The sequence below is a fragment of the Amblyomma mixtum genome, chromosome 2 (genome assembly GCF_055824585.1).
Source record: "Amblyomma mixtum isolate Tamu chromosome 2, ASM5582458v1, whole genome shotgun sequence".
NCBI classification, from domain to species: domain Eukaryota; kingdom Metazoa; phylum Arthropoda; class Arachnida; order Ixodida; family Ixodidae; genus Amblyomma; species Amblyomma mixtum.
In genome coordinates this window covers 290,992,383-291,019,647 of record NC_143013.1, presented here as the reverse complement: position 1 = coordinate 291,019,647, position 27,265 = coordinate 290,992,383, and the positions used below count along the sequence as shown (strand labels likewise).

Below are 27,265 nucleotides of genomic sequence, written 5' to 3'. Positions count from 1 at the left end.
GTGTGATTGGAGCAAAGACTTGGAGGAGTGTGCATTTGCAAAACTTTTCGTGCCTTTATTTTCTTCAGGCTACTAAAAAAAAACCACCCTTGTGGTTTATTAAAATACAGAGGACCTAACAATGTCTATTTACTTTTCCCTGCTTGTGCTGCCATTGGAACGGAAGCAGCAGAACACAGCGATGACACCTGTTGAAGAGGGAGATGCATCATCACTGAGTTCAAGCATGACATCCAGCTCTTCACAGGAGTAAGTTCAGTGGCAGTTCATACAGCTCTCATTATAGTGCTAATATTGTTAATTAAATGTTGACAGAAGGATGTTGTTTTTCATGGAAAAAGAAAGCAGCTTGTGCTAAGTGATTAGCGAGCATGTTGGGCTAGGACTTTAACTGGGCAGCCATACAAGTGTAATATACAACCTGTTATAAAGTTCATACACAAAACAGATGCATCAAGCAAAGCACATTTGCATGTACTTTGCTAGCATGACATACTCACTTCTTTGTGTTTGGTTGTCTGTTTTTTTGTGCCACGTTAGTCTCTTTGTGCCACTTCATGAGTAGCATTAATTTTTCATGATGTGAAGAAGTCAGTGAAAAAACTAGATGAGGGACGGAAGAGAAAACGCATAAGACTTTTGCCAGCGCTAGTGAATGTCTTATGTGTCTTCTCGTTCGTCCCTCGTCTGGTTTTCGCGCTGTCTTATTCACATCATGCAGCACCAATTAGCTCGGCAGCGTGCTCTCCTGAAGTAAATTTTACACCACGCAGGATTAAAATCTAGGTGGGACACCTAACTCACCGTTTAAGAAAGAGGAGTCTTGAATCTGTTCATTCATTCTTTGCTTCCTTGGTTCACTCTGACCCTGTAAATAAAAAAATGCACCTTACCTGTGACAGACAGCAGAAAAACAGTTTTGAGACAGATCTAAATGAGACAGTCTTAGCAATCATAGATTCTGTTCTGATGTTTAGTGTAAGCAACCTAAACTTCTGCAAACATGTTTCTGTTGGAGGATGGATACACTGTGGTGGTGTCTTGCCAGCCACATCTGTGTACCATAGCAAAACATTCCTTGTGCTTGCAGCCTGCTCTCACCAGAGAAGCCCTGTGCATCTGTGCCCGAAACGGCGGAAGCGCGAGGCCTGCCAAGCAGCCTGGCACCACCAGCGGGCCTGAAGCCTGCCTCGCATCCACCAAGCTTCGCTGGGGGCAACCCCTGCTTCGTGGCTGAAGTGGAAGAGGTTCGTGCCAGCCCCATCGTGTCCCGTAAGGGCTACCTCAACCTCCTGGACGACCGCTCTGGGAACTGGGTCAAGCGATGGCTGGTAAGCTTACTCCGCGAGGCTCTTGCATCCTCTCAATCCTTGTGGTTGTGGCCATTGTCTCAAAAAAAATGTTCATTTCGTTCAAAGTAGTATGCTAGTTCTAGGTTTCAGTTGCCAAGACTCAAGAGCACACTGTTTCTTGAATTTGCTACTGCAGATTATGTAAAGTGCCCTTAAACGCTTCGAAATTACTTTGCCCATGATTTGAAAAGCCTTGTGCTGTGCTGCGGAGCCCCTGCTATCATTCAGATCCGTGAAGGACTGGCCTTTTTTTTTTTGGTGTCCGAAGACTTAAGATACCGCCACACAATTCAACATCTTTACTCACACACTCAAGGTGGCTAAAGAACTTAGTGTGTTGCCTTTTATTTTATTCCTTTAGCTTCCTGCTTAGGAAAACAAGCCTCCTGTTTTTTCATCTCTGTCATATGTGAAAACGTTTTGCAGCGGAGAGGTTGCTTCAAAAGCAAACTCTTGGATTGTTCCGAATGATTGAGTAATGTGCTTGTACACTCTGTGCAGTGTGTCATTTACTGACTCGTCAATAAGTGTTGCTAGCATGAGAGAGGATGTACTAGCCTTTCCCCACCACTGGTTCCTAAAAAAAAAAAAGCAATGCAAAACTGTGGTGCCATTGCCCTGTAAATTTTTTTCAATACATTAGCACTACGCACCTTATTACTCTCAATTTCACTGCACCCTTATGTAGTTTCTATGTTGTGTGCACAATCACCTCTTGTGGCTTCATCATTCAGGTCCGCTTATTAATGTGAAAGCATAACTAGGCTATGTTCGCGGGGTCGTGACCGCAAAATGTGCCGGCAGCAGTTGTAAGGAACTCAGAAGAGAGTAGCGTCAAACAAGTGTTGTAATTGAAAGAGGATGATATGAGGATGCTGCACAAAAAAGAATTTTCGAAATTGGATGAGTAGTTAATTAATTAGAGCCAAAAATGTCCAAAAAGTGGGCGGAGCTAGGGCAACGCCTGGCACTAAATTTGAAAACGCCCGAAGTGTGGGACCTCGTGACTGGAAGTGTGGGCGGAGCCAACATGTGACAGTAAATTTGAAAAACCCGAAATGAATACTGAGATGCAATGAGGGAAAATGCGCAGTTAATCGAAATCCAATCAATAATTAATGATTATAGAAAAGTGTAAGAGAGGCAAAGAGGGGCAAGGAAAAGCAAAGAGAGGCGGTGAGGGGCAAAGAGAATCAAAGAGAGGCGAGAGTGCCGAGGAGGCGTCAATGCTTTTTTGCATTACTCCAATGCGGGTTACCCTAGTGATCTCGAATGTTTGTATTATTTACTTACGTCTTTGCATAACAAGGCCCCAAATTTGTAGACAAGTTTTGGGCTGCACTAATCGGCCATTACACATGAGGACAAAAAATGTTCGCCTGCTTTGCTGTGCAGTATTGCTTCCAATTTCAGGTAATAGCACCGTCATATGAGCAGCTGCTGATGAGGTGAACCTACCCATCCCTGCTGTATCGCTGCAGTGTTTACCAAGAGTTTCACAATGTTTTCATTTCTTTAGGTCATCCGTCGCCCCTACGTCTTCATCTACCGGGATGAGAAGGACTATATTGAGAGGGAGCTCATCAACCTGGCCACAGCCCAGGTGGAATACAACGAGGAACAGCAGGCCATGCTGAAGGTATGCGGCTCAGTGTCTTTTCTTCCAAGTGAGGAATCTAGCATTGCAGCTGTCTGATATAGTGGTACATATGCTTTACATCTTCGCTGCCCATACCAATGCAGCGTGGTGACTACAGCTATGGACAGTGCAAACAAATGCTTTTCCGTCTAGTGGAGAGTTGAACCAAATGGTACATTGTTTGTGGTTAGCAGCTTAGTGCCATCTGACAGAGTTCAGAAAATTCTCACAGGGGGTAATGTAGTGACACTACAAAAAATAAACTTAGCTGCACAATAATGATGTCATTGGTACGTTCCTGTTAGAGGTCCTGCACCTGCATTTCTGTGTGACTGGGCTGAGTATCTTACACAGAAGCTACTTGTTTGTTTAGCTCTACCACTCGGAATGTTCTGTAGAAGGATCACGCTGGGATTAGACAAATTTTTTGTGCTCCATTGTAAAATTTGTTTCTGCCTTTTGCAATTCGATTCTCAAGGCCATTAGGGAGCTGTCTATAAGCGTTTCACATTTATCTCGACCTTTCTGCATTGTCATAATAGTTGGCAGTCACACGACCTTTGACACAGATGCCTCTTGAATTGCAGGTTCCCAACACATTTTCTGTGGTGACCAAAAGCCGTGGTTTCTTGCTGCAGACACTGGGGGAGAAAGAGATTCACGAGTGGTTGTACGCTATCAACCCTCTACTAGCAGGGCAGATCAGGTATGCACCGCTTCCGGCACACCCAATGTGGTCGTCGTGTGTGGACAGCTGTTCGTGAGATGTTACCACTAAGCGCTGCGTGCCAGAGTGTGATCTTTGCTCTTTTTGAGAGAATGATGTGCTCGAGGAACAGCACCGCTCATCTGCTCCTCTAGGACCTTTGAAGCCTGCAGACATATTACATGTACCTCTGCTGCAAAAAAAAAGTGGCGACCTTGCTTTAGAAAGCATGAACATGCCACATGGCAATGGTACACTTTGTGTTGGCTGTTAATAAGACAGTTGTGCCAGTACCGTTCAGGGAAGTTAATACTCAAATATGGAGTCTGAGGCCATAGCTGAGGCATTGTGCAGCATGTTACTAATTAATTACTTTGTTTGCAATGGTTTTTTTCCAGTTCCTAGCATAAACCTCAGTATCTTGTGCTTTGCTGAACTGTTCGTGGTATGAAATAAATATTCAGTCTTGTGTGCTTTAGCACTATGTGGAGCCACTGAAAATCAGGTATAGTTAATAGCAATAAAGGAGCGTATTGTTGTAAGATCAGACAGAGGCCTCTACTAAATATCTATTTTCCGGTTGTGGCTTCTCGCTTTAGCTGTTGTGTGTGCTACTTCATTCTTTTTCCTAATTGAGAAGCTATGCGGCATGGTTTCTGAAAACATTGTGCCGTTCTCGTAGGCACCTCTGGAAGCATTAGAGTGTACAACTTGTCAAGCAGACTGAAACCCGTATCACGTGTTCCAAGAGAAAAGAACAATCAGTGCAGTTTAAAATATTTCGGTGCATCTTGGCGCTTGCAGTTTACCTTCTTATAAGCATGGAAGCATGGCATCATGCTTCTGCATGACTGAGAAAAAGAAGAAACAAAAGGAAACCATGCAAGGTTATGTGCACCATTTGTGAAGCGAGTGCACTTGTCAAGTGAATCAGAAAAAAAAGAGCGCATAGAAAACTAAAGTCTCATTTTATGTTTTGTTTTTTTTCCTTTCCCCCTTCTCTTTTTCTTCTTCAGATCAAAATTGGCGCGAAAACAGAATGTAGACCTCGGCCTGTAAGAAGCGATCGAGCGCCTGCCTGCCCTTGCTAGCAGCAGCAGTGGCTCTCGGTTTCTCTCGAGAGGAGCTCACATGACAGCTTGCAATAATCGGGGGGAGCCGAGAGAGAGAGTGCACCTTAGTTCTTGAAGCACGCACAGTGCCCCCCTCTTGGTTTCTAGTGGCTTTGGCATGAGCACTACACACTTCCCTGTCTACTGCTCATTTATTTTGCCTCTGTTTCCTATCTTTTATTGCTCATTTTATCCTCTTGATATGGTGTTTTTAAGTTTGGCGACACACTTACCAAAGGTGTGATGAGAATGGAGCAAAAAAAAAAAAAAAGGTTGTGTGGACTACAACGGTGCTTCACTTAAATGAACCTCAGTAAAGTCTGTGCTTGCAGCATTTTGCTTTGGGAAAATACTAGCTCTGTTGATGCTTAGGGTGCACATGCAGAAAAACAGCTTTTACGTTGCAGCTGCTCGTAAACTCAACTTGGTGAAGCAAAATTACTCGTGAAAGCCTTCCGGTTGGACTAACTAGTGAAAGAATAGTGTTTCACTAGCTCCCCGAGAAGTGCTTACTGCTTGAACCCCTGAGAGTGTCGTCTTGGAGGGGCCCTTAGTTACGCAGGAGTAACTGCACGTGAGGTGCAGTGTTGTGAAACACGTGCCTGCTTTAGGAGCATGTATTTACTGATGTTCATTTAAGTAGGTTCCTTGTGGTGCTCTGTTTTGTATACATAGGACAGGTGTGTGAAGAAAAAGATTGTTATTTCTGTTGCTGTTATTTTTATGTTGCACTCTTTCATTCCTGTGTACTACATAGATATATTTATAGGGATCTGAGTTTTCCATATCATATAGTTCTACTATTTATATGAATGTATAAAATGACTATTTTACCCCTGTTTAAAGAATGAGGCATGCTGCCCTGCGAGGTTTATTTACATGAATTGTTCACACTCTTTGAAGTGTTTTTATTGTAGAGAAAAGGTGGCCACTTTGTAAAAGCTGGCTGGCTGATGTAGCTTTAGTGTATGTAGTTATAATGATTGAAGCAAGGGCTATCGGGTTTGACGAGTTTTCTACACAAAATCGACTTATGAAGGAAAAAAAAAGGAGACAAGAAAGGCACGCTGTGATGATTATTAGCTTCAGAGCTTTCTGTACATATGTGTAACGGCGCACGTTTTCCCGTCTCCTTTCTGCGCAACTTATTCATGGCCCAGTGTCAAGACTGACCAGAAGCGTAGTATCACTGGTTCCTTCTTTTTTTATTTCTCTCTCTCTCTCTCTCTGTGTCGTTCATGTGCTTGGAAGACCTATGTAAATGTGAAGTCTGCAGCTTCATGAAACAGGTATGTGAGAGAGGTGTCTATGCAAGTGTGCTTCGCTTGTACGAGTGCTTCTATGAGCGCTGTGGCCAGTTGTCGCTACACAGGAACTGTTAAGTGCAGAAATTACTTCATCAAGTGAGAAAAATCTTTCCAGTTTCCGGGCGTTGTAAGCAGGCGTGCAATCGAAGCGCAGGTGTACTTGACGGTGTGTGAGGAAAGCATGTTTAGAGAGAGACGTGTATTTAAAGCAGCTCTTGCGCTTTGGAAAGCACTTTCTTTCCTCTTGTCTCTTTTTTTTCTCCATCAGCCATGCTGCAGCTTATCTCTTATTGCTGTTTTTGCTCCAGCATGGATCACTCGTGTATACTGTTCAGTGTACATAACCTATTTTTTGTCTGTATGTAAATGTGTTATGTGTATATACGATACGCTTTTTTGTTATCCGTGTACTACTACTACAGACTGTAGCATGACACACTCTGGCCCTTGGTGTCCTACTGGTTGTTTCTCTCACACTGTCGCTTAAGCAGTGGTTTCGAATCAATGCTATTATATAGTTATACACATGCACTATCTTGTCACTCCTCTTGTGGAGAGCACAGCCTGTTGTGAACTCGGTGTGCTGATCATGTTCAGGGTTTTTCTTCTATTAAGGCTTGCCGGCTAAATGATAGATTTGAGATATGCAGAGTAATGCACTGACCTGCAGTTTAGCATAGCTAAGCAGCTGCTGTTATGTGCAGCTGTTATGTGCGTTAATTAACTTTTCTTTATCTTTATTGCTTCTTTTAGTGAGTGTACAGTGCACTTGTGAATGCTTTGGCACTTTGAAATTTGCCTCACCTTATACAATATGGAAAAAAAAAACGATATATTTTAGTTTAACAAATCCAAACATTTAAAGTGTGCAACCGGCTTAGCTTAACATAATCTCAATTGACTTGTGGTAGCTTCTGCACAGCAAAGATGAAAGCGGAGAGACAAACTGAAAAATATTTCCTGTTGCAAGGAAAAGAACCTGCAGAGGAGTGAAACCCAAGAACTGGGACATGTGAACGATTTCATTGATGACAATGACCATGAAATTCCACTTTCTCCTTCTGCACGCTTTCTTTCAGAGAACTACGACTCTTTAAGGAGCTTCTTCCGCATAGACTTGAAACAGTGCTTAAATGTGATGTGATGCCTAGCCTGCATCGAGCATCAAAAGTGGTGAGAAAAACATGCAGTGCCCTGAGAATTGTATAGGTGCCGGACTTTATAAGCCCAGACGGAAGTATACTAAGTTGCAGGCTGCATTATGGGATGCAAACACAAACGGATAAACCACTTTATAAGTGAGCAAGACTCGAGTGCCCAATTTTTTTTGCCATCGTGCAAACCGCAGCAAGACCATTGTGCGTTTTGAAGGAAATTTCTAGATATACCTTGGGCGCAAGAGAAGACTTGTGGCAATAGGGTTGGGTGGCGTATAGGTGGCAGCACTTGATGCATAGGATACCAACTCCTATTTGGCTGAAACAACACTCATTTGTGTGGCAGGGTTTCCAGACATGCAGTTGTTCTTTGACATGCAACTATGATGAGCATGCGCTAGGCTAAACATTGAGATATTGTTAGAGAAAGGAAAGGAATTGAGATATTGTTAGAGAAGAAAGAGAGAGGTGGTGAGTAGTCACCCCGTTCACGTGAAAGCATCATGGAGCACATGTCGAAAGCTGTGGCCACAAAACATTCATGTAGTATGTGCATGCCATGTGCATAATGCTGCTGCATTTGTGCAGCAATTCTACTGTAAACTTGCTCCCAAAAAAGAGTGTCTGATGGTTTCACAATGGCAGGTCATCAGCACTGCTGCCACCACATGTGACTGCTTAGCAGCTCTTAAGAATATTTCAAATCAAAAACACTAGGTAATGAATAATATTCCTTTAGGAATGGAGTGAAATTTATCCTTTTATTTAAATATCTATAAGCAACAAGCTGTGCAAGTGACAGCTTGAGGTGTGCAACTGCTTCATTTATAGGAGTAGGGATTGTTTTTCCTTGTGGAACTGATCTAAATAAGCGTGAAAGGCACGTATTAATAGAAGGACATTTCCACTGGTGTGATTGGTAAGTACGCCTACTGCTGCCTTAAACTAATGATAGTACGGGAAGTTTTAGTGCAGGGAAACCCACACTGAGTTATATAAGCCTACAGTTATTGCCTGCAGAGATGTTTTTTATAATTGATAATAGGCCAGTACTTCCCAGCTCTATGAGTGGCTGAGGTTCTTGTGAATGGTGTGATAGGAGAGAAAGGCACAGTGGCATAACTAGAATATAGAATAGTACCATTAGCTATATTTTATTAGCTCAAAAATGCGTTCAAACTGAGACACAGAATCAAAAGCATTCTGAAAGACAAATCCCTATTTTTCTTTGGCGTTAGTCGAAAATTCTGTTCTTGTATTTAGTGGGCTTTTGTCACAATGTTGCCGTAAGTTACTATAATGAAGGCTACTTCTTGGGCCACACAACATGCTGTTGAAGCTGCATAAAATGCTTTCAATATAAGCTGCCTACAAATGAGCTTAAGTTTAAGGACATTCCGTTTCTCTTCAAGCAGATATGCAGCCTTAAATGTGGACTAATGCTATGAACACTGCTTGCAGAGCACAAAGTGCCACAACATTATAGTACTGTACTCTGGAGGAATTGGAAAAAAAAAAGCATGGAACTCTGCAGTGCACATATTTGGGGAAGTGCCTGCCGTTTTGCATAGCTTGCACAATTTTTGGCTTTATATACTCCGACTCTCTTTAGTTTTGAGTAGTCTGACCAAGGGTCATTTGTTCAATGACTAAACCTTTTTTTTTTGTGTGTGCTTACGTTTCTACGCTCATACAGGCATACTAGCCTGTCTGCTGTGAGCATGGTAATTAGAAAGAGGTTTCTGGCTTAAGGTTGTCAGCTTTTGGAAATACAAAAGTTCAAATGTTCAGCCCAGCTGGAAATGATCATTTCTACCATTGCTGTTACTATGGGCGCATTACCTGTATATTGCAGCTAGTCATTTTTCTTTTACATGTCTTTTTTAAAAACTTGCACAATTTTTCTGGTTTTTTATGCTTAATAAGGCTCATTTGCTCGGGGTTTACTTTTTGACAAATTGTACTAAGGTCAAAGTCTGTGGGAACTTCACTATGTAACAACTGATGCTGTGTTTAAACTCTTGTTTACTCTTTGAGACAACAAAAACTATCCAGCTAAATTATAAACCATGTCAAAAGGAAGTTCACTTAGTGCCACAAGGCGCACACAGCAATTTTTTCTTTAGCAGGAATGTGTGGCCATCTTTTAGCACAGTGCTTCCTCTAAACATTGCCTTGTACAGAGCTGTCTACAGTGGTATCACTGCACCTGTGTGAGTTAGTAATGTCAAAAAATTTGAGTGAACTGCTAGAAATGAGTGGCTCAGTACTGTAGTAAGTCTGTTTATTGTCCAGATCCTGTAAAAGTAGTGGCAAAAAGCAGCCTACAGTTCTAGCTTGTTTCATCTAGCGAGGCCGCTCATTGTGTCCTTTATACACTTGCACATGTTTGTATAGTTTTTGTAAAATATTTTCCACAGCACTGCACATTTTTTATGTTAATGAATCGTGCTTTTAGTTGATAGGTACCGGCTTGTTTCCAGCTGAAGGTTGCCCCGAGACATACCTTCCAATGTATTCTTGTTTTCGCATTGAGAAGGTTGAAGATCTGCATTGAAGGACCCCTACAAATATTCTTAAAGGAGTATAGACACCTAACGTTTTAGTGTGTTTTCTTCTTTGTAAATGATGCGTAAGACATTATTATACATGGATAACCATATGGTATTGTCTTATGACTGCTAAATAATTTATCATCAAATTTCTTCCTTGTGCTGTTTCGGTTTCAACATAGGTCACGCAAGACATGAAAAAAAAAAAACTGACATAATCACTGCTTCATCGTTTTAATTCACTACAATGCTAAAGCCAGCCCGCCTCAAGAGCTGGAATGACAACTAATGTGGAAGCAGTGATTACATTGCGATTTTTTCATGCCTCATATGACCTATAAGCACACTTTCACATCAGTCATCGTTTAGCAGCTGAAACCGAAACAGACAGAAAATTGTGATTGTAAATTATTTAGTGGTCATAGATGAATACCACGTGATGATTCATGCAAAGTAGTGTCTTCAGCATCATTGCAAAGAAAAAAAAAACATGCCACCAGAATTTGGCATCTATAGTACTTCTTCAATTGTATTTTTTCAATTGTGTCTTAAAAAAGCAAGAGCATGCCGTGCAAAGTCTGAGCCAAGCATGCCTTTAGCCACCCAAAACTGCTATTGCTTGATGAGCATTAAGTAAGCGCGACTTCTTTTTCCTTGTTGCCTTCTCGAAATGAAAACAGAATGCCATTGTAGTTAGCAATGTTCCTAGCGGGGCACAGTGTATTGCGGGCATTGTTTCAGTCTCCGCTCATGGCTGTGTTCTTTGACTCATGTGGCAGCTTGTGCTAGTCGGTGTTAACGCAGTCATTGAAACCACGCACCACAAGACAATGAATGCCAGAAATGCAAGAAAAGAAGAACGCACATAGCTTCAAAGACATTTTCACTCAGTGATGTGTGATCCTCCCTTCTTCTGAAAACTTCTCATGGTGTGTCTTTGTTTTCGTATCTGGGGGTGGCAACATGTTGGACATGATGGTTACTATATGTAAATGTCTGTACACCTGTTTTCAGGTTCAGTCTTGTCTGTGCATTCTTATGCAACAATCTTAATTTGTGGTACTGGTGCACAGAAAAAGAACAGAGAGCTGTAAAACAAAACATCTTCAGTTGCCTATTGCAGGCAACTGGCATTTCTCATCTTTGAAACGTCAAATGCAAGCAGCTCCAGCTTGCAATGTGCAGATAGCTGCACAGACGAATGGTACTGTGACAGAAGAGCAAAATGCTGCCACCGGTGTGTTGATTTGGATTATCTATGTTCTTGCTTTTCATCTGTAAACCTGAAAATGTTGTTGGCCATTGACTTGAAACAAAACGGTGACAAATACTGTGATTCGTTGCATTCAAGGCAGCCATTTCACCCCTCTTTGAGTTCACAAATAAAGCTCAAAGCTGACTGTGCAGGCACACCAAAGAGTTGTCCCTTGTTCTTGCATCCTCTCCGTTCACGCCAGCATGTCCAACTGTGCATGACAAGATGAAGACAATGGACTAAAAGAGTGGTCATGTCCATGGAAGCCGGCTGATTTGAATGCCAGTTCATTTCAATAATTGAAGCTCTATTTTAACTTGACAGGAAGACGCTGTGGTGGCTCAGTGGTTATAGTGCTCGGCTGCTGACCCGGAAGATGTGGGTTGTATCTCGGCCGTGGCGGTCGCATTTCAATGGAAGTGAAATGCTTGAGGCCCGAATACTGTGCAATGTCAGTTCAGGTTAAAGAACCCCAGGTGGTCGAAATTATCTGGAGCTCGCCACTATGGCGTCCCTCATAGCCTGAGTCGCTTCGGGACGTTAAACCAAACCTAACTTGACAGGACTGATATTTCCTGCTTTTTGGCGGCTCAAGGTAGTAGTAGCCACATACCCACCTCTCATGGAAGCTTACATGCATGTATTATTGTAAGAGCAGGTGGAAATCTCTTGACAGCAAAACACACAGAAAGCAAGACTGGGCAAAGAAAAATCGTGCTCCGTTTCAGAGCAGCGAATGCATGCTTGCAATGAAATGCTTCCTAGCCCTGACTTCTTCATTGTGAAGCCAGTACTGATAACTGGAGTTTAACTTTTTCAGAGCTTACCAAGTATCACCATCTTCAAGACTGGTTCTCTCTCAACACCACAGCTTGAAGACAAAGGCCGACATTGATGGAGCACTTTCCTCTAGTGCATGTTGACTGGTGCCCCCTTCAGTCTTTCACATGACTGTCTTCTTGTTTTGAGTACTGCATGCAGCATTCCTAGCATGCTCCCAGCTGCAGTGTGTTTGGAATTAGTCTAACTGTGCGCGCTGCCCCATGGTAGGCCTAATCACATTTGACAACTGATGAGTGCATGATCTGCGCACTTTATATGCTGCAATTTTTGTTTGGTCATGTCCTGGATCCGCTCGCCTGGCATTATTACATGGCAGCTAATAATGCACTGAGACAGTTTTCAGGTGCCCAGTCTTATGTGCATAAACTATTTTACACCTTGAAGCATTCAAAGTAATAAGATTTCTTGCCCATTTTGACAGGACCAATTATGAGCTTGGATTATCAATTAGAACTATGAGTTATTGTGTACAAGTTAATAGATGTCAGCAAAGTAATAACCTCAACCATCGGCCTGCTAGTGGTCATTGCTTATTTACTGGAATACTTATCTACAGTTCCTTCAAAGCAAGCACGTGGGAGTTAAGACTAGACTCTAGACTCTACTGTGTAGCATGAACCCAGTGCCATGGCCTTTGAAAGCATGGTTACTTCAGTGGTTGGACATAAGTAGCTTATGGTGCCTTCACAACGTTGCTATACACATATTCTAATGCATAAGACACAAGGTTCACATCTTGAGCACACGCATAAGCACCTAATGTCAGAAACTATTTTATGTAAACATTAAGAAGCTACAAGGAGCATCGATACATTACCCGAGGTCCATGACATTAAACACTCTAAAGTATTCATGATGCTCTCTACGCTTCTTGGTCAAGACACAGCCCCAATGGTAGTGTATACCAGGACACAAGAGTGGTAGCTATTGTTTCAGGAATGCAAGCACAATGTTAGACGAATGAACACACTGCATTACACACACACACACACTGCATGCCCTAATATGTTTCACCATGCAAAATAGCACCTCCTTCAGTTACTTTATAACAGGCAGCCAGTACAGAACTTCGTATTTACACTGTAAGTACCAAGGTCACTAGACTTTGGCATCTGTATGACAAACACGAGCTTGTGCTCTCAATTCTCTGTCAGCTATACCAAAATGCTGAAGTAACGCCTCTTCTATTTCGATGCCAGCCACATCACTCGCTTTGCAACAGGACACATTTGGATGCCCAATTTCGTTACCTCATCACAGTGCGGCGGCACTTATGTGGAGCAGTAGCTTACACCACAGTGTGAGCCACTGGTATGTATGCTGAATGCTCCTCTATAAAGTGCTCACGTCTTGCGAAGAGAGAGACAGCAAAATATGTTCACTTGTTTCCCATGGTGCATAGCTAGTTTAGGGTGCTCTCTCCTTTCACTACACATGCCAAGCAGACATGAAGGCTAGTGAATGGGAGAGGGGAAAAAAAGGCAGTGGGGAGGGGGGACTGATTTGCTGGAACCGGCTGATTTGGCTGGCACTGATGTCAAGGAGGCATTGGCTAAAGTCAGACATGCTCCAAGTAGAATCAGTGTATAAATTTATTTCGAAAAATATGTGTGTGTATATTTATATATATATATATATATAAAGATTCTGTGACGACCATGCTAGTTAAAAAACCATGAAAGCCTTTAGCGTCTTTGCCTCAAAAGAGGTATCTGTTCATTGTCCTGTAAAAAAAACAGAACATGAAAAAAATAATTGGCACAGATCTGCACGCAGGTTCAAGCATGTGAGTTCAGCTTGTGTAGCACACATAGAGAGCAGTAGCCAACGAGCGGGTGTTAGTGGGCATCACTGGCAGCAGTGGTTAGTCCAGTTTCTGATGAGCCATCTACCTCTTCCACTTCTGCGCCATTCTCGTTCGTTGTGCACTGCCGACCGAGTTGCGGAAACGATGCAAGGAACAGTACCTGTGAATGAAGAGACACGATACTCCAAATCCGACGTAGAAAAAAAAAACACAACAAACCTAACACAAACTGGCTCACACGCTGCATCACACTCATCATGTTCACACACTTGTCCACAAGTTGCAATTTATTCCCATTAGCAACACAAACCACTCGCAATCCTGCCATCCAACCATGTGCTAGCTTAACTGCAGACTGGTCACCTAAAGAGGATCTTACTAACGTAAAGCTGACATCTGAAATGTGCTCCTCGTTAACAGCCACTAACGCTACCGGATTCAGGAAACACACAAGACATGCCAAAGGTGGCTTCAAGAGCCCACTGACAATGTTCTAATTTTAGCACTGAGAAGAAGACAAAGGTACTACAGAAGCATATTTTAGCGTCTCAATGCTTTGGTTTAGGTTTTTGGTTTATGGGGTTTAACGTCCCAAAGCGACTAAGGCTATGAGAGACGCCGTAGTGGAGGGCTCTGGAAATTTCGACCACCTGGGGTTCTTTAACGTGCACTGACATCGCACAGTACACGGGCCTCTAGAATTTCTCCTCTAAAGAAATTCTAGCCGCCGCGGCCGGGATCGAACCCGCGTCTTTTGGGTCAGCAGCCGAGCACCATAACCGCTGAGCCACCGCGGCGCAAGGGATGACATATATAATGCAGTTCTACACTTCACTCTATCTTTCTAGCCATTGGGCCAGAATGCTTAACAGTTGTTCTTGCTTCGTTTCCATCCAAGCTAAATCACAACAAGCACTAATGCTTTTACCTTTGTCCCTAGCGCATACTTTTTAAATTTTGTAGTCTGGTACATTATTTGTTTGATAGAACAGCAAATAACTCACAGCCTGATGATGTTACTAGTTGTGTATGGCGGTGCAGGCAGAAAGACATGAAAGTTATAAAAGTGTAGCGAGGTACTGGCAGCTCTGCTACCACATAAAGCTACACTTCACTTTACTCAGCAAACAAAACTCCAGCCCAAATGCATGCACAGGCAACGGGTAAGTCTAAGAAGATAAGACAAAAAGTGTGCACTTGTGGCATATTGTAAGGTGGAAGCAGTGTCCATCATTTATACTGCAGATAACCTCTCGGGGAAGGTTGCTCCTAAATGTTATTTGTCGGCCACAGTTGTTGGGACGTACCTGCCTTATATATAGCTTGTTCGGCCTTCTGCCTAATAAATGTGCTTCATCTGCTTTTTGTAAAATGGCATGAAATTCATCACGAAATTTGTCAACATGCCACAGAAGTTCATCTTAAGTTCTGCACTGAGTTTGCACCATAGTATATTTTTTTTAACACCTACGAGGTTGGAGCATCCACCTTGCATACGAGATGGATGCTCCAATGTGCGGCAGTTTTCTAAACAGTGTTCAATCTTAGTGGCACTTGTAATTAATTTTGCTATACGTCAATATAAGTATGACCGTCGTCAATGTGCATAAGACTGGCAGTGGACGCACGTACCGTAAACAGGATTGACAGCCCACAGGGAACACCAAAGAGCAAGCTCCTGTGCTCCAGGGAACCCTCAGCCCACAGGGGTCCTAACGTGGAGCCCAGCTGCATCACACCCATGTAGAGTGACAGCATTACAGCTGCAAAAAAGAGAGAAAAAAAAAGGGGGGAGGGGGGATATAGAGGATTGTATGCAATGCAGCACAAAACAATGGCATATGAGCACTGTGTTATGCAGCAGATATAACATCAGCCATGACTTTTTAGCCTTATGTCAAAATCTATAAATAAACCATGCCCCCTTTCACCCTTTCAAAAAAGGAAAGAAACTGAGACTTGTGCAGTTGAGAAACTCGCTTGTTGCTCAAACACTCAGTGACATTTCTGAAAAACAATCATTCCGGAATGAAACAATATAGTAGCATGAAGATATTACAGTGTTGTATATAGCATGGCTACAGGTTCACCAGTCTGCAGACCGTGCACTGCAGCTCTTTACTCATGGCGCATACCACATGACTGGCCACTGCAAGTAGTGAGCAGTGGCACATGGCCGAAAAATAAATTCCGTCAGCCATAAACAGATCTGCGTGATAGCATTTCCTGTGCTTCTACGTGTGAAATTTAATTCATTATGGATGACAGGAATTCCGGATGGTACAAGTGTTTTTCGCAACCCTCTGTGATTTGTACCACTGAAATTCTACTGTTGATGGTTTCTCACAGTTCACTACCCGACTCTATTTGATATCTGACACAAGAGTGCCATAAATCCATGCAATTTCATGATTAAGTTGTGAGAATGGAAAGAGCTGCATTCCTGAGAAAGCATGGGGGGGGGGGGGGGGGGGGGGTGCAGAATGCAACAATGTGACACACAGAACTGACAAAGAGCAACAACCCTATCTGCAGTGCAAGTATGTAGGATACCAGGCAGGCAAGGGCAGCTCATGAACCACACAACAAGCAGCAACTTTGGTTATGATGTATGGTGGCACCGCTCACATCTTTTCGCATTCCTTCCGCAACGTCTGAAAACAGAGCATGGGCTTTGAAACAAGCAAGCTCTTGATGAGACGTAGCATGCTCAGCATAAAAAAAAAAGTAGCGATTTCGACAACCATATCTTCTCATTCCTTACATAAACACAGTGGCTTCTGTTAATCAGGTATTTTCATCTCAAGTCTAAAGAAATCGCAGTACATACTTACCTTCATGTATAGCAGCTCTATATAGCCATTTTCTATGATGCAACAGCAAAAATACAAAATATTTCAATAGCCAGAAGCAAAAGAAAGAAACAAGGGTAAAGTGGATATGCTAACCTTGATGCTTGCTGTTGGTGACCTTAGATATGAGAGAACTTGTGCACACTGTCAACATCGGCATCCCGAACAGGGCGACAGCAGTTCCAAGCACAAATAAAGGCAGTGAATTGGACTCCACTGTAAAGAGGACAGCAAGGAGGATTTCGTCTCACTGAAAGTAATCAGAATTGTGCTATGGCTTGCAATGAGGGCTGGCTGCAATATAAAACCTGTATCTTTGGTTCCTGTTAAAAGCCCTTGGTTGCACAGACAACTACCATGTAGCAATAGTGCAAAGTGGAAGTGCTGTTACATAAAGCAGAAATGCTCGCGGCCACTTGTGGTAGGTTCATGACTGTGCCACATAAAATGATGTACAGCAGACTGCAGCCTTCAATGCTTTTGCATTAGAACCCCCATGTCGGAAAAATCTGTCTGAAGCTTCGGCTAGGCAGGTGGCAAAGTGGAGAGAGGGACGACTTAGAAAGGGTTGGAGGTGACGTGTGGAGAGGGGTACGGCGTGTTACACTGTGATTGCTGGAGTGGATCAGGAGGGCAGAGTGAGGGTACAACATGTCACACGCTGTACCCCCACTGTGATTGGCGGTCCGGACCATGCCACCTGCTCTCATGGTCGAACCTGTCAGTGGCAGCGGCTGCTCCGTCTGGGGGAACACTAATACTAAAGCATACTTGCATACTTTGCCACATCAGTCGCATTGATCTATAATTTTTTAGCCTCAGGGAACCCCTTGACTTGGCTCCTCTTTGGAAATTGGTTTTCGAGGAAAGGAAATGGCACTGTAACTGTCTCACATCTCAGTGGACATCCGAAACACACCATAAGGGAAGGAATAAAGGAGGGAGTGAGAGAAGAAAGGAAGAAAGGCGACTATAAGTACAACACAAGGGAGATGTTAACCTATAGGAAAAAAAAAAAAAAAAAACATGTTACGGTTATAATGCAAGCTCAAACTGTTCAGGGCAATCAAAGCCAAGCTCTGTGTGCCCGAACATGGTGCTGTCTTGAACGTTGTCTGAAGGGCAACACTCAAGAAGCATGCGTGAGACTATCTAGCATGTCAAAGCCTCCCACAGGTTAATGCACATGCCCTCCCCCACAGTGAGGGACCCTGTCATCGCAGTGAAGCCACAGCTCCACTTCTTCCTGTTCCAGCTGCTGTTCTGTGCAGTCTTCTCTGCTACATATCACCAGATATCACTCTTTAAGAGCCTTCCCTTCTCAATGGTCAAAGGTCATTGAAAGCTGGCTTCTCTTCGCAGTTCCCAATCCTAGTATAGTTGGGCTTCCTTGAATAGTAGCAAAAAAAAAATAAAAATTTCGTGCTGCATTCATACCTTGGTTCTGAACATAACATGGGGTGTGTTCTCAAGCAGATAATCCGGGGAAAATATTTGCGGTACATTCATGCAAGTATGGCACAAAATTAGATCACAGCACTACCTCAAGTTCGGTTTTGCCCGACGCATATGTAAAGGTAATACTTCACAGCTTAGCGCAAGTGGTACGCTTACAACCTGGCAGTATGAGGAGACAGACTTAACCTGCTGCAAGCCTTTTTCAGACAGAAACAATTATTTCCACCACTTTTTGTCTAATGCTATGCCAATAAGCAAAAATTTGCTAAGAACAGAGAGGGCATGGCTCACCTGACTTGGGGATAAAACTAAAACCAAGCCAAAGGAAAGTCCCCGCGCAGGTGAAGACTAGACCAACTAAGAGCAGCAATCGGTCCGAGAGCTGTCTGCTCAGGAAGTGCACTCCAGCAAGCACCAGGAGGACCTGCAAGAAAGGGAGAGAAAAGTAAGGCCAAGTAACATAGCAAGAGGAAAAATTAGTGTCATGCGTCAATAGCAATGATCAGCTAACACTTCCTTGAACTTCAAATAATAATTATGGTGAGCATCTGTGACCATGTCAGCAAAATAGAGAGACATTATACAAAACAGGCTGCGACTTTTTGTGAATGCTTACCTGCTTCCTAGCACAAAATTTCTGCCCTCCTAAGCTTGACAAAACCTAATCGTCAAGCCTCAAGGCAAAAATCTGTAAGCTAGGCTTTTCAGCCTGATAACCTTCACTAGCTTCACTACAGCTACTGCTTGATTAACCCTTTGAGGGTCGAATTATTTTGAAGAAAACTTTCCCAGGTGGTCAAATTACTTTATTGCGGATCTTGAATCTACAAAATGTATATAATCAAGAATAAATAGTAAAAAAAAATTAGGAACAGTACTTTGGTGACAGCATCACTCACAACTGGAAAATGTTTAATAGAATAGAATAGCAACGGTGATAAGCAAGCTAAGAGCAGCACCAATAAAGATAGAAATCAACTTTCGCCGCCTCTGCAAAACAGTGCCCACAAAGAGAAAACACGTTTCGCGCGACTCCGTTGCGATCCCGCGGCGGAATTGAAACCGCGCAGGCGCGTTGCCACAGAGGGCGAGAATACCTCGCGAGCAACGGTGATAAGCAAGCTAAGAGCAGCGCCAATAAAGATAAAAATCAACTTCGGCAGCCCCTGCAAGAAAGTGCTGACAAAAAGAAAACTCAAATTTCGCGCGACTCCGTTGCGATCACGCGGCGAAACCAAAACTACAAAAGGGGTGTTGCTGCAGTCTGTGCCGCCGCGCTTAAGCTAGACATAAGTCCTGCTTATCTCCGTAAGAAGGCAGCACAAAATTCAAACACTTCTTGTAAGTCCTAAGAGGTGGCAGCACCCCCCAGTGAGCACGCATTGTTCTTTTGGCGCAAAATTTCAAATGGAAGATCGAAACCGTACCCGTACGGCAAAGACCTTGCGGGACAGAAAACCGCCGCCGTACATATACGGCAAAAACCTTCAAAGGGTTAATTCTAATTAGTACGGAACATTATTTCATAGCATACAGCAGTACAAACTGCTCACTTACCTCAACACCACATACAATGGAGATGGCAATGCTTTTATCCTCCGTGTAGCCGTACACATGATTTGCAATAGGATAAAGGGCGAACTGAAAAGAAGGCGAAATTGAATCTACAAATTTCATAGCAGGGTATATCCACAAAGGACGTACTAAGAAGGCCTACACTACAGCGTTCCACAAGAGATAAACCCAAGCAATACTCTGACACAACAGCACTGAATTTGAATAAGAGTAGCATTTGTTACCTGCAGGGCTGTTTGACTGTAGGTTACTAGAAAGGCTATGGCCAACAACACAACTGTGTCTTCTCTGATATACTCTAGGGGAAAAGTAGAGAGAGGAAGAAAGAAGACAAGACGGTAACTTGTTTACACTGTTCCACTTTCCTTTTAAAACAAAAACAAAGAATTCCCTTTAATTAATATATTGTTAGGTATACTCTTTTTTCCATAACCACAAAAGCTGCATGCAGCTTGCCTAATATCCTGCTCAGACAATACCTAAGAGGAGATAAAGTGAAACGTGTGCACAACCATCACATCTTATGTTCAACAAATCAGCACCTATTTAATGAAAAATGAGCTAGCCTTCATAACCTTATAAAAGCATGACTGATCAAATGTCAGTTGCATTCAAAATCAACGATCCAGTTCAACAGCCAGCTCAACAATAGCAACAAATGTCATAAGCAACGTCACTGCAACGCACCTGAGCAGTACCTGTGCAGAACTTGCGTCTCAGGCACAACAGATTCTGACCGGGCATTCTCAGAGGCCGAATGAGTGGCAGACTGCTCAAAGTCGCTGATGCTGGGAGGGGCATTGAAGGCTCCCCTCAAAACAGCATTTGGGTGAGCCGACTCTGAACTCAGGATGAACCTCTCGGCAGTTTCGATCATGACATCACTGAACAGATCACCCTCGTCCATGGACAAGTTCAAGGGGCTGCGGTGCATCTTCGCCAGGTCGCTGTTCAAAGAGCCCATGAGAGGGGGCTGTAATATGAAAACACTGTATAAGAGGAATGCTTCGAAGGATGTTTACATATAAGCATAGAACTTCCCAAGTGCATCTCATATGAAAAATATATACAGTTGAGCCCATTTATGATGGTCACGAGGATTGAGTCTGTTGTATCCGAGGTTCGAAGTAAGTAGACTTTCAGTGTTACAGTCGAAAATGCAAAGTCAGACAGTGTAAGTCCTTTAAGCGCGTGTGCTTATTTAAGCTAGACCCTATTACAGTGCTTTCCAAGCTCTCCAGTGCAGACACAAGCTCCTTGCTGATACCCTTGCTACCAGCAAGCTGGTTTAGGGACACGGGTCGGAAAGTAAGTGCAGCACCACGTGGCATGTCACTGCATCGTGCCAGTCGACAGCTAGCTATGAACCTGACTGGCAGCAATCCTCTCGTTTTAGACAGAGCTACGATAATAGATGCGCCGTGCATGGAAGCAGCCGACTTGTGGAGGATAGCGGAACGGGCAAAGTTGCGGCCCGCATGGGCTGCCGCGGATATTTGCGCGAACACCTTCATTGTTTTCCATTTTCGCCAACTAGAATCTAGGAACTGCGAATTTTAGGCCACGGAGGGCCGGATAAAAAAACATGGAGGACACTTAAAGGTGCACTGAAGAGAATTCTGAACTTGTCTTTTTGCCGCGGGAACTCGATCTACACGTTCCTAGCATTCTTAGAAACTGCAACTTATTGCCCTCTGTGGCCGATTTCCCTAATTAAATCGAATTAACGTCCGGCTCCCGCCTTTACTTTTTGAATTATACGCGTACGGTGGGCGGAGTCGACCAATGCGTGAAGTGCCTTTCAGCCAGCTCCGTGGAGGCTTTGCTTTCGCTTTATTTTGTTTTTTAGGTTTCCATGAATAAATAGTTTCATTAGCATATAATATAGCTGCAAAATAAGCCCGCAGAAATAAAAATATGCACGGACTATTTGCTACTACGGACTACTACGTATTACTCCGCCGATGGCAGAGTGGCAAGCTGCCACGGGACTGGGTGAAAGGCGCTCCACGCGTTGGTCGACTCCGCCCACCGTACGCAGGAGAATTAAAAAAAGGCGGGAGCCGGACGTTAATTCGATTTAATTACGGAAATCGGCCACACAGGGCAATAAATCGAAGTTCCTAAGAAAGCTCGGAACGTGTAGATCGAGTTCCCGCGGCAAAAAGACAAGTTCAGATTCCTCTTCAGTGCACCTTTAAGTTCCACCCTTAAGAGTATAACGCGATAGCGTTTTCGGGCTGCCCGCCGCTTATCGGCAACCGTGCGCGAGGAGTGGGAGAGGAGGTACCGGTTCTCCGCTTATAGGCAGCCACTATTGGCAGCCGCATGCGGGGAGGGGGTGTGGGGGTGCCGGCTCCGCGCGTTGACGGAGCTGCTGCACAATGTCTCAACTGCTGGTGCACCTGGGATTTTTCAGGGACGAACGACACGACGGAGCCGCGGAAGCCTTGGCGACGCCGACGACGACGCCGGCTTTTCCACCTCACAAGCTCCTTAACACTCTCGCGTTAAAAAGCTTACGACAAAAACATCGGTATCAAGCCAGCCTGCACGACTGCACCGCTTACAGTGCAGCTGGTGCGCTGGAGAATCTAACAGCGTGGTTTCGTTTTCGCGCGTTCGGTTTGTGACAGCGTTTGGGCCCACCAGAGGGCTTGAAGTCCGGTGACACCTACAGGCGAGGGCTAAACAGGGTACGTGTTTTTGTAAACACAGAGTTTCCGGTGACATAATTCTGGCACTTTGCACTCGAGCGTTGGGAGGGAGCGTGGATGGGATGGTAGCGTCTGCATTGCAGCTCAAGTTGCTGCTCTTGCGTCCGTTTCGCGAGCTGTTTTTTTTTTTTTTCACTGTACGTGGCACTGTGATAAACAAGAATGGTGCCTACCTGCAGCATGGGGTGCGTGTGGCGGTGCGGCGCTGTCACCTCTCCTGCATAGCTGATGCTGTCGACTTGGTCAGATCGTGGTGGAAGGGGGCTGGGTGGTGGAGCGCACTCTGAGACGTTGCCCATGCTGGCTTCCAGGTAGCTGCATTGCAGAGTGTCTTCGAGCCTTTGCTGATGGCAAAGCTCGGCCAAATTGAAGTATGCCCAAAAGAATCCGGCCTCCATCGCCAGCCAGAGGGAAGCCATAAGAAGCTGTAAGGAGTTCAAAAGATGGCATTATGGGCCATCTTGACAAAGCACAAAATTGCACTAGCTGCAACTCCCGGCAGTCATAGAGTTAGAGAACAATACAAGAGACAAACTTGAACAACATTCGACAGTGCAAAATCCACGTTTTAGGTTACGTCACTCATGAGCAAGGCATGATGCTTGAAACAAAAACATCATGAAACAAAAATGATAGAGCCGCCTCTAAAGTTCTCGTTAGGCTCTAACCTTGTGTAAGAGGAGTGTCAACTTTTCATGCTAAAACCCTTCGTGTCAATCGGAAGTGGCCTGGGAGGTAGCACTAACTACTGTTTATGGAAATTTCACTCATGGAGTCACGACTGTTTTTTCCAACACTATTCACATAAACATCATAAAAAATACACTAGAAACCACTGAACCTGAACCCAATTAAGTAATTATAAATGAGTTAGCTAAAAAACAATATAACAATGTAAACAAACATAACATGTTTACCACTAAACAGCCACTGAATATTTTTCACGCAAGTCTAACTGAAATGACCAGGTCATTCTCCGAGTAAACTTGTTCTAAGAGCCAAGGTATTCTCACACATACTATGTATTATGGGTATAGGGTTTATAGAGGGTTTAATGTCCCAAAGCAACTCAGGTTATGAGGGACGCCGTAGTGAAGGGCTCCGGAAATTTCGACCACCTGGGGTTCTTTAACGTGCACTGACATAGCACAGTACACAGGCCTCTAAAATTTCGCCTCCATTGAAATTCAACTGCCACGGCTGGGACTGAACCCACGTCTTTTGGGTCTGCAGCCGAGCGCCATGACCAGTGAGCCACCACTGTGGCATATTACGTGTACAGTCACATACATTACGGGTGCCATATGTAATTTACGTTAAAGCAATGCTGTTGGTTGCTAAATGGTAATTAGGTTTTAGCTTTACACTGGAAGAAATAAATAGTTCATATGCATGCATACTAACATTCACTTTTGATTGTATGAGTGATGTTAGAAGTAATAAAACATGGGCCCAAGATCAAAGTGCACTTGTTCTTGAGCTTGGGAAATTTAAAGAGGAGCATACTGTGGCTGTGCTAAAACGCTTCACCGCCACATTTTTGTGACGCTTAACACCCAAAGTTTCTGAACCCTGGATACCAGCATGGACAGACCACACAATTGCATTCTGTTTACTCTAGCCCACCTGGCAGGTACAGATTCTGTCCTGATTACTTTGTTTTCCACTTCCCATCTATTTTAATTTGCACAGTTTTTTATAACATATACTTAATGAGTTCAGGCATTATTCAATTTCCCTGCCTGGCACTGTAACTTGGCTGCTGTACAAGCAGCTGAAAGCATGTTGGATAAAGATTTCAGTCACTCGAGGATCAATGATCCATCAAGGTGAAGTGAAGTGGTCTACTGGCCATTTTCCCAAGCATTTTACCCCTAAAAAGCCGAGCACCAGGCTGGAGGAATAGATTGTACCCATTGAAAAACCAGTGGGTACCTGGAGGCAGTGGGGATTGAACCCAGAACCTCCAGCACGCAAGGCAGATGCTCAACCACAAGGCTATTGCTGCAGTCTAAAAGAAGGGCCACAAATGCTCTTTGCAACAAGTGCCTTTTTGCAACAGTCACTGTCCAATGTTGCAAATAGATAGCACCTAATCTGTACTCCACTTGTGCGGGTATATTTATAATTGCTCTACCAGCATTGTGCACAATTATCAAGCATGGTGATAACACTGTGAAGCAGTATTTTTACTTTGCATGTCCCATTATGTTATCTTCATTGATTGTGCCTCTTCTGTCGTTTCCTTTATTGTTTACTTATCATTTTCTCAACACTGCACTTATGTCGTGTAGTCTCAGCTTTCTGTATACTGTTTTTTGCATGTATCTCCCATGCATTGTCTGTAGCGTTCTTTGCTGTGGTCATTTGGTTCTACCTTCGATTCCCCAATAATTATGCTTCACACATGTTCTCATGCACTCTACTAGTGTTTTTATTTAATTATTGTTATCAGCAACAATAACAAAAGACACGGTAGTTATTTGTGCAAATTCGAAGAAAAAACCTGCACAGAGGACACATACTGTGGAAAAGGAGTAGCCGTCCAGTGGGTGTTCTCCAACTTTTGGAGCAGCGCTGAGATCCATTTTTCGCAAGGTAACATTGAATGATGACCCGACAACAATGCCAAGTTCGCGGAAACCTGCTAGCAATGCAAACATTGCCGTCCGGTCTTTCTCAACTGACGAGCGGGCTACATCAGCTAGTATGACAGCGGCAGTTCCTGTGCCAAGACCTTTAAGAGAAAGCGAGAAGAAAATGAACAAAAGATAGTAAACACAGAACGTAAAAGCTTAAAAATTAGTGTTGTACAGCCGACATCAAAAAATAATAAAAACTACGAGTAGACAAATTAAAGAAATATGTAGCATACTAATATAGCTGTACATATTCAAATGAGCATTTCATGTACAAACTAAAAGGAGATGATAGACATGAAGTAAATACACCACTGAACACTAAAATTAAAATTTTAAACTGTATAGTCTCTGGAGACTATCCACATAAATTTATATCTCTAGCATTCTCCACAACAAGGCATGCATGAAGGATGTGATGTAAGGTTTCCCCTAATTCTATGATTGACGAAAATCACTCTACCTATGACTAATTAAGTTGTTGATTGTCAGTTACTTCATGGCAATGTTTCAGTGCTGTATGAAAAGCATTTTAAAGCCATTTTTCTATGTGTCTGCACTTCTTAAACAAAGCCAGTAGGTAGCTAAAATTGTTCATTTTCACTAAAGCTCAGAGGTAGTGAAACTATGATCACATAAAGAAAGCAAAACCTAAACTGATTTTTCTCAAACAAAAAATACCGAAAAGCACTGCAGGTGATGGCTTAGCCATTAAATCCAAATGTTCATCAAACCTCTCCACAACTGAATATATTTACACAAAACACAGGCACCACAGACAATTGAAAGTGTGCATTGAACTTAATCAGCGTGAAGAAACAAGGGTTCAGCAGCTACCCATTCAAACATTATTCCTGCTATGTATATGTGTGCTTCCTCTGTACTGTTATCATGCTAGTTTAGTTAGAAGCATATGCTAAACCAACTGGCCCAGGCTAGAGTTCTTTGCAGTAAAAGCACGCAGCCCTCTTTAAACGCTTGGTAAAATGCCGGAAAACATTACAACAGTTTCAATCAAAGTTTACATTGACAACAGACGCTTCGATGCAGTCGATGAAATGGTTGTATTCTTTTGAGCCCAAACAATAACGCTCTAAACAAAGTGCAGCTGCATCAGCAAAACTAGTTGGTGGGCTAACTGGTACTGCTTGGTTTGTCAATAAGATAGCGCAACCGCAGACAGACACAGTGGTTAAAAATAAATCAGTTGAAAGTAGCAATGATGCATGCCGTTTTTTGCTCCTGTAGTTACGCTAATTTAGTACATGCCAAAGCGGTGGCTTCTACTCCGCGCAACTGACTTCCTTCCCGGACGGAGCATCCAGACAAACAAAAGGAGATGTCGTACGTCTAGGAAGCGCTATCAAAAATCGGCGAAGCGATTTTAAAACCGGCGATAGCGCGTCAGCTTCCGCAAAGCGTTCGCGCGCGGTGTTTCTAAATAAAGACACGGGCTTGGCATTTCCTTGTCGTCACGAAGAGCACCTTAGCGAACGCGCGCTGGTTTCCCAACCGGAGCGTGATGCACGCTCTTTGAGTCGCCTTTCAGCTTGATTATATATGACTCACTGGGGCGTTTAAATTTTCGCACGCATCTGTTTGTTTGCACATTCCGATGCGCGCATCAGTGCGTACACTGGCCGAGAGTCCCCACCTGATAGCAGCCGGGCAACCAGGAGAAGCCACGGAGAGATGCCAGTAAAGTATAGCAGGTTTCCGGCGATCTCTCCCAAATTGGCAACCAGTAGAACCGAGCGTACATTGCGCGTTGCATCTGCCCACAAGCCGACGAAAGGGCTGACGAAGAGCCCCGTGAGGCTGCAGGCTGAGATCACCACCGCGATCACGTAGTCGGGTGGCTTGAAGCGATGCGTGACATACTTGCATAGTGAAGGAAATAACAGAGCTGCGAAAAGTAAATGACAAACGAACAGTCGCTTGCGTTGTGCCAAAGGAGGCGACGGCAGAGTCCGTATCTGTCCACTCACCGTATTCAATGCCAGCGATGAGAAAAAAGCAGCACGCTGTACAGAGAGTTATCCGGCGTTTCGTCCTCAGGTTCATATTATCAAGCGACGAAGCCGGTCACTGGCATCGTGTCAGGTCGCATACGACGCATCAATCTCAGCACGTAACGCGAATTTCCGCGGGTACTGCGAACAGGCTACGCTCTTCCGCTCAGCTGTTGCAATTAATTAGACCAATTATCTTCCAGGCAAGGCGCGCCCGACACCTAGCGCTGCCATTTTACGTTTCCATAGCTACGGAAGAAACGTTTCTGAGTACGGCCTCGT

At 43.7% G+C, this 27,265-nt stretch overlaps 2 protein-coding genes across 16 annotated transcripts in view; one reads left to right on the top strand and one right to left on the bottom strand.

The window, feature by feature from the left end:
* The window catches only part of unc-104 (kinesin family member unc-104), a 107,927-nt gene extending 100,230 nt beyond the window's left edge, over nt 1–7,697 (top strand). For 11 of the 13 annotated variants that reach the window (XM_089574354.1, XM_089574351.1, XM_089574358.1 and 8 more), the window contains 5 exons: nt 167–249; nt 1,091–1,331; nt 2,872–2,991; nt 3,579–3,697; nt 4,714–7,697. In XM_089574354.1, coding sequence (XP_089430480.1) covers nt 167–249; nt 1,091–1,331; nt 2,872–2,991; nt 3,579–3,697; nt 4,714–4,756 — 606 coding nt within the window. In that variant the 3' untranslated portion in view covers nt 4,757–7,697. The remainder of the gene's footprint in view (nt 1–166; nt 250–1,090; nt 1,332–2,871; nt 2,992–3,578; nt 3,698–4,713) is intronic. The other 2 variants (XM_089574356.1, XM_089574357.1) reach the window with 1 other exon arrangement.
* Nucleotides 53–27,240, bottom strand: LOC149364433 (uncharacterized). 3 transcript variants are annotated; one of them, XM_089574362.1, is made up of 13 exons: nt 26,960–27,239; nt 26,626–26,877; nt 24,858–25,069; nt 22,506–22,757; nt 20,303–20,588; nt 19,840–19,913; nt 19,598–19,681; nt 18,332–18,464; nt 16,679–16,798; nt 15,363–15,493; nt 13,816–13,890; nt 805–868; nt 53–188 (listed from the first exon to the last, which is right to left on the bottom strand). In XM_089574362.1, exons 1-13 carry the CDS (start codon nt 27,033–27,035, stop codon nt 130–132), a joined length of 1,818 nt encoding a protein of 605 aa, XP_089430488.1. In that variant the 5' UTR covers nt 27,036–27,239; the 3' UTR covers nt 53–129. The 3 variants fall into 3 exon arrangements, with proteins under 3 accessions (XP_089430488.1, XP_089430490.1, XP_089430489.1); XM_089574364.1 differs by lacking the exon at nt 26,626–26,877 and having other exon boundaries at nt 26,960–27,240; XM_089574363.1 differs by lacking the exons at nt 53–188; nt 805–868 and adding an exon at nt 13,500–13,647 and having other exon boundaries at nt 26,960–27,238.
* Between the last annotated feature and the right edge of the window lie 25 nt (nt 27,241–27,265).